Source organism: Vulpes lagopus, chromosome 1, assembly GCF_018345385.1.
Source record: "Vulpes lagopus strain Blue_001 chromosome 1, ASM1834538v1, whole genome shotgun sequence".
In the NCBI taxonomy this organism is placed as follows: Eukaryota; Metazoa; Chordata; class Mammalia; order Carnivora; family Canidae; genus Vulpes; species Vulpes lagopus.
The window spans coordinates 71,384,905-71,391,695 of NC_054824.1; the positions used below are offsets into that span (position 1 = coordinate 71,384,905).

The 6,791-nt window shown below is 41.6% G+C and overlaps 1 protein-coding gene across 1 annotated transcript; it reads left to right on the forward strand.

Annotated features, from left to right (window-relative positions):
* The first annotated feature begins 2,799 nt into the window (after positions 1 to 2,799).
* On the forward strand, positions 2,800 to 3,480 carry LOC121490036 (60S ribosomal protein L15-like). The gene is given in 1 exon segment (XM_041753647.1): positions 2,800 to 3,480. A coding segment is annotated over 1 exon segment (615 nt). The 5' UTR covers positions 2,800 to 2,814; the 3' UTR covers positions 3,430 to 3,480.
* Positions 3,481 to 6,791: the final 3,311 nt, after the last annotated feature.

Sequence of the window (6,791 nt, forward strand, 5' to 3'; positions counted from 1 at the left end):
CCACAGAGGAGTATCTTCTGATTCTGTATACTTTAAGTCCCTTGACTTCCCCGGAACTTGTCCTTCTACCTGGTCTTCTGGGGGAGGGGCCTGTTGTGCTGATTTTCAGGTGTTAGCACTTGGGGGAGCTGCTCTGCAGTGGGGGTTTTTCACCCCGTGAGGTCCCAGGAGGAACAGCCACAGTGGCAGGGGGCAGCTCTGCAGCCCTGGAGTCAGCCCGCGCAGTAGCTCCAGAGCTCTCTGTCTGCAGGGCCTGGAGGCTCCGAGGCGGGGCCGCTGATCTGCTCAGCTCCGGGCAGGAGCGTCCTCGCTGTCCTGGGCCCTCCCGGCCTCTGCCTGTCCCGGGGGAGGCCAGATCCTGGGCTGTGTCCCGGCGCCCTGTGCTCCGGAGCCTGCGCTATTGGATTCGCTCCCGCCCCGCAGCCCCCTCGCAGAGCCGCCGCCCGAGCCCCTCTGAGCTGCTCCGGGTCCCGCCGTGCGCGCTGCAGCCCTTAGGGAGCTCGGCGCACTCTCCCCGGGGCGCAGGTGCCTGTTAGTGTCCCAGGGAGCCTGAGGGCATCCCCGCCTTCCTGGGTCCTGCTCCACCTCCCTGCGGGCCCCTTTCCGCCCGGGAAGGTTGGTGCAGCTCCTGCTCCTCCGGGACGGGGCTCTCCTGTCCTGGGGACACTCGCCCCGGCCTCAGCCCGGCTCCTCGCGGGCCCCTCCTCCTTGGAGGCCTTTTGTGTCTTTATTTCTTTTTTCCCATCTTCCTACCTTGATAGAAGCGCGAACTCTTCTCACTGTAGCATTCCAGCTGGTCTCTCTTTAAATCTCAGGCCGAATTCGTAGATATTCAGGGTGATTTGAAGGTTATCTAGGTAATTTGGTGGGGACAGGTGACTTGGGGACCCTACTCCTCCGCCATCTTGCCCCCTCCCTCCCAAATTGAATTTAAATTAAAAAAAGAAATAATGGCTGAGAAGTTTCCAAATTTGGCAAAAGATACAGACCTCTGGATTCAAGAAGCTGAGTCAATCCTGAGCTAAATCAAAAGAAATAAGCATTCTTATTTCTGTCTCTTAATGTGGTGTCTTTTTAAAAAGACAAAAAAAAAGGAAGTGAAGGAAATTTTGTACTTAGAGGAGTAATTCACACAAATGGTAATTGTTTGTGCACTACAATATTAAAATATGTCTCAGCAGTGATGGATAGACGCCTCATTTTTACCCACTAATGCATTTTGTTTATAAAATACTTTATCTGTGTCTTGCCATTTCTTTGTTACACTAACTTTTCCTAAGAATAGAGTTAACATTTTTAATTGATCCTTTAGTTACAATTGATATTGGTAGGCAACTAACTTCCCCTGTTCAAGCATGTCTTTCTCACCAGTAAAATTTCTTGTTTTCATTGTTTGCATCTCTAACAAAATTACACTTAATATCTGCATGGGGAGCTCTGATAATGGGCCATAAAAACTGTCCCTTCTCTCTCCTCTCCCAAGGATATATGCTTATCTAATAAAAATTTGAGACTGATGAACTTCCTTCAAGTACATGAGGAAGAGAAATGAACAATGCAATGTGTTCGAGCCGCTGGAATGCAAAGAGGTGAAGCCCAGAACATAGCCCATTTCTAATGCAGTTTATCTCATAAAGGAATTGTCACAGCTGACATTAGCATGTATACCAGTAAAGTCTGGGACTTACAGGTATGTCTCTAAATGGAAGTTCATGTCCAGAGCTTCCAGGTCCTGCATCACTTGTTTCAATGTGGTTGTGTAATCAGTCATATACTCACAATCCATAAACGTGAGCCAATGTAGCAGCAGGCTTGGATGACACGGTTTGATAGTACTACAGTTCCTCTAATCCCTCACATTTGCTTTATACCAATGATCCACCAAATGCCATATTTCTAGTTTTTCTTTCATTGCCAGTTGCATTCACTTGATCTAAGGAAGGAGAGGCATCTTGACTCCCAAATAATAAATTCTTACTGAATTCTAAATAGTAGGTCCTATCATATCATCATGTTATTTTCAAGAACTTTAGCAGTCAATGATTTAAAGTTCCTCTCTCCCATCCAGTTGACTTCTTGGGTTAAGTTCTTAAGTTAGAATGATTTTAGAATCATAATTTTAGTAGCAATAACCTGTAGAACTAAGATGGGATGTTGCAGACTAGATGTCTGGCTGTGGTCTTGGCCAAGCTGCAAAGCCATGTAAACATTCAGTTTCTGTATATATAATATGGATAATAATAAAATAGAAGAGCTTCCTTACCTGAGCAGAACTAATATAGGAAAAAAGCCCAAGTTAATATGTTTTAAATATCATAAGTTTTATAGCAAATTATAAAAAATGTGCAAATTTCATCTTTAAAATTTAAACTAAACTATATGACTATAAATTCATTTTAGTTCCTAGTTAAAATTAAATAGATATGCTATTTTTTAGTATAAAGAATAAAATAAGTATATAATTTTGAGGGGTTAAAATCATATGATGGCATGATAAACAGTTTACTTCTGACCTGGCTCTTAAAGCAGGATCATAATGTTTTAATGTCAAAATCATTATTTTAAAAAAATGTCAGGTGTCAGCTACTCTAAATTCTGCATAATCCTCATTTATCAATGTCCTTGCCTGTGATTGGAGCAGTGTTCCAACATATTCTTTATCAGCTTCATGCAATCTTCACTTTTTCCAAAATCTACAGTTATGCTTTGCTGTTGTCTTTCACTGTTACTGGACATTTGATACAAGAAACAAGAAACTGGTGGGAGAAGGGCTCTTTCCTTTCCGTCTGGCGGCAGCCATCAGGGTAGGCCGAGATGGGTGCGCACAAGTACATCCAGGAGCTATGGAGGAAGAAGTAGTCCGATGTCATGCGCTTTCTTCTCAGGGTGCGCTGCTGGCAGTACCGCCAGCTCTCTGCGCTCCACAGGGCCCCCCGCCCAACCCGGCCCGATAAAGCGCGCAGACTGGGCTACAAGGCCAAGCAAGGTTATGTCATATATCGGATTCGTGTGCGTCGTGGTGGCCGCAAACGCCCAGTTCCTAAGGGTGCTACCTATGGCAAGCCTGTCCATCATGGTGTTAACCAGCTAAAGTTTGCCCGAAGCCTTCAGTCTGTTGCAGAGGAGCGAGCTGGACGCCACTGTGGAGCTCTGAGAGTCTTGAATTCTTATTGGGTTGGCGAAGATTCCACATACAAATTTTTTGAGGTTATCCTCATTGATCCATTCCATAAAGCTATCAGAAGAAATCCTGACACCCAGTGGATCACCAAACCAGTCCACAAACACAGGGAGATGCGAGGGCTGACCTCTGCAGGTCGCAAGAGTCGTGGCCTTGGGAAGGGTCACAAGTTCCACCACACTATTGGTGGTTCTCGCCGTGCGGCTTGGAGAAGACGCAATACTCTCCAGCTCCACCGTTACCGCTAATATAAGTAATGTTTGTAAAATTCTTACCTAATAAACAATTTAGGACAGTCATGTCTGCTTAAAAGTGTTCTTTAATTTGTCTGTTAAAATCAGTTGTCTGCAGATTGTCCCATGAATGAATTGTCAAATTATGAAAAGTACAATAATGTTTGAAGACTATAAGTGATGGTGTATCTTGTTTCTAATAAGATAAACGCTTTTGTCTTTGCTTTATCTTATTAGGGAGTTTATATGTCAGTGTTTAAAATGCTGTTTGGTATAATAGGTGTAAAATAAATTCTGTAAAAGTGGAATGCAGAAGCTAGCCATGTAGATTTGTTGGTGCATGTAATGAAACCTACAGCTCCATGGGGTGATGAGATGCTCTGGTTTACTCTCAAATGGCCGTTTTTAGGGGTTTGGTAAGAACAACCTTTTTAAACTGGATTTTGCTTAGAAATGTGAAAAATATCCTAATCTTTAGTCGTGATCGTATGCAGAAAGTGTTAAATAGGAAACACATTTTTAGATTGAATCCAGTGTTCCAATTATGTAACTGCTGCTTTGGAAAGAATGCCACCATTTTTTAAAAATTGAACAAACCTGTTGTAAGAAGGTTTTCTTAAAAATGAAAATAATCCTGCACAATGGAAGCAAAATTGCATGGGTTTCCTCCACAGTACCATTGAAATCCACATAAAAAGTGGAGGCTCCTGGTTTTATCCCACAATTTAATGTACAATACTGAATTTCATACTAAGCAGTCAGTTAATGGTATTTACTCTGGTCTATATGAAAACTGATGGAAATTGAACATTAGGCAAATGAGAAGACTTTAAGGTTTGTAAGCTAGTAACTAATGCTAGAATTGGGAAAATGGTGACCATCAGCCTTTTAAGTGTGAAGATAAAGTTAGCTTTGATCAGAATTTTAAATACTTTATCCCTGGTCTTTATCCACTAGACACCTTAGAGGAAAAAATAGGGTTGGCTTTAAAAGTACATCATTACTCATTCCAAGTCCTAATTCCTCTGGGTCAACCCACTTGTCCAATTCCCTTAGGCTATTGAGAAGTCTCCTAGTTGGTGTCGATATGTTAGTAGTTTCCATTCTGATCCTTACATGTGTTCTCCACAGTTAACTTTTCTCATCCTTATTCAGACCCCTCAAAATACTTGCCATTCCATAAACTTGCCAGCCCAATTGTGCCCACCTTGATGTAAGGTATATCACCACATTGTTTCCATTCCGTCTTCCAGTAGATGAGGTTTCTGTTTCCCAGAGTGAATTTGAGGAAACAAAGGAGAGGAATTGCCCCAGTTCTAAGTTTGCTGGCTTAATCCATAGTTTAATTTAAAAATCTAATTGCTGGTTTCCTTGAAGCAATTTTTATAATTTTTTTTTCAGGAGTCTTAGGCTTAGTTAAATGATTTCCAGAAAACAGGCTCAAAACCTTGAGACCTAAATTCCTTTCCACTCAAAAAGAGATCCTAAACCATATATTTTGTGTGTAGAGTTTGTTCAACTAAAGGAATAAATGTTTATTAAACTAAAAAAAAAGGAAGAAACAAGAAACTGAGGGGAAAACTGTGACTCTCATACTATAGCACTTGCATAAATGAAAATGACATTTATTTGAATGGGAATTCATTCCACATGTTGTCAATTTATTAGTGAATACTTTGTGTTACAGCACTTCTACTTTCGCTTAAGCACTGGGAATCAGTAAGTAAATACTGAAATTAGGGCTCCCTGCCTTGTTTAGTTATATTTTAACAATATAACTAAAACTAAATATAGGTATATATCTAAGACATTTAGCACAGTGCCTGGTAATCAAACCATACATATTAGTGATTGTTACCATTATAATAATTTCTAACAGAGATATTAAACCATAAACAGTAAGTTCTGAGGTATCCACTTAACAGAATGAATTGAGCCATCTAGTAACTCATAAACTTTTAGGTTCACAGACCATTATAATGATCCAGCCCATTTATTTCATTTCTTTCACTCATCAACAAACCAACTGACAAAAATATGTGCTTTTTTAGAGACAGTAGCCCAATCCATTCATTTGTTTAAATTCTTTTTATTGGAGTTCAATTTACCTAACATATGGCATAACACCCAGTGCTCATCCCGCCAAGTGCTCCCCTCAGTGCCCATCACCCAGTCACCCCAACCCCTCGCCCACCTCCCTTTCCACTACCCCTTGTTCTTTTCCCAGAGTTGGGTGTCTCTCATGCATTCATGCTGGATTTTCTCTTCAAAGGGAGGACATACGAAGTCTAGATAGAGAGTTTAAGATTCTCAGTCAGAGGTTGAAATGGAGAATGGCCTTTGGCCAAATCAGCGACAGAATGAGAGATAATACGGATTCAGCTGCGATGTCTTTTAGAGACCCTGCCTGCTTCCTTTCTTCCATTCCCTTCTTCCTTCAGTTTGTCTGCAATCCTCCTTGAGCTAAGATAGAAATCCAAAGTAAAAGTAGATCCAATCATTATGATTTTACTTTGAGACTGTGGGAAACAGGCCAAGAACTGAAGATAGACGGAAAGGTAACAGCCCTGGCTGAGGGCATGCAGTGCCCAGTTCCTAGGATGTGTGGGTAAAATGACCTTGCTCACAAGTACACCAAACCTTATACAAGAGGGCTGACATTTGTTCAGTTGGACCCCACCCTCCTTGCATTCTAGCCTTTGCTTCCACTCCTCACTTGATTTTTCAAATGTGGGCTATCCAGTCAGTAGACCTTTTGCTTGTCCGGTCCAGTGCTTTTCAAAATTAAAGTGCATAGAATCCTTGGTGATTTGGCTAAAATTCAAGTTCTAAGTCAGAGGGTCTGGGGAAGGGCCCAAGCCTGATTTTCCAACAGCTCTCAGGTGATATTGATGCTGCTGGTTCAGAGCCAAGGCCTACACTCTGAGGAGCATATTCCCAGGAATGTTAGGTGGGATGAAAAGGAAAGGCCTTACTGATGATTAAAGATATGAAATGTGCATTTATCACTCTATCAGCATTGCTTTGCCTTATGTCAGGAAATTAAATTGTTTTTTCTAGCACTGTTTGGGCTTGCAAAGACATGCTGGTTACTCTAGATCTGACCCTTCAAGGACATTTCAGATTAATGATGTTCTACTTTCTTCTTGGGTGTCAATATTAAGCTGCCTCATCTAATTTTGCCTTGACAAAATCATGAAAGTAGATCATCTCTGCTTGCCCAAATTACTTCATAATCACTTGCTGCCCCCCTCCAATGAAGTCTCTAAATCTATTTTAATTAGACTATAAATAACAAATAATGATAACATAAGACAGATGGGAAAGCAGTGTTCAGTTCCTACCATGTGCCATAAGCTGTTGTGGTGCTGGAGACA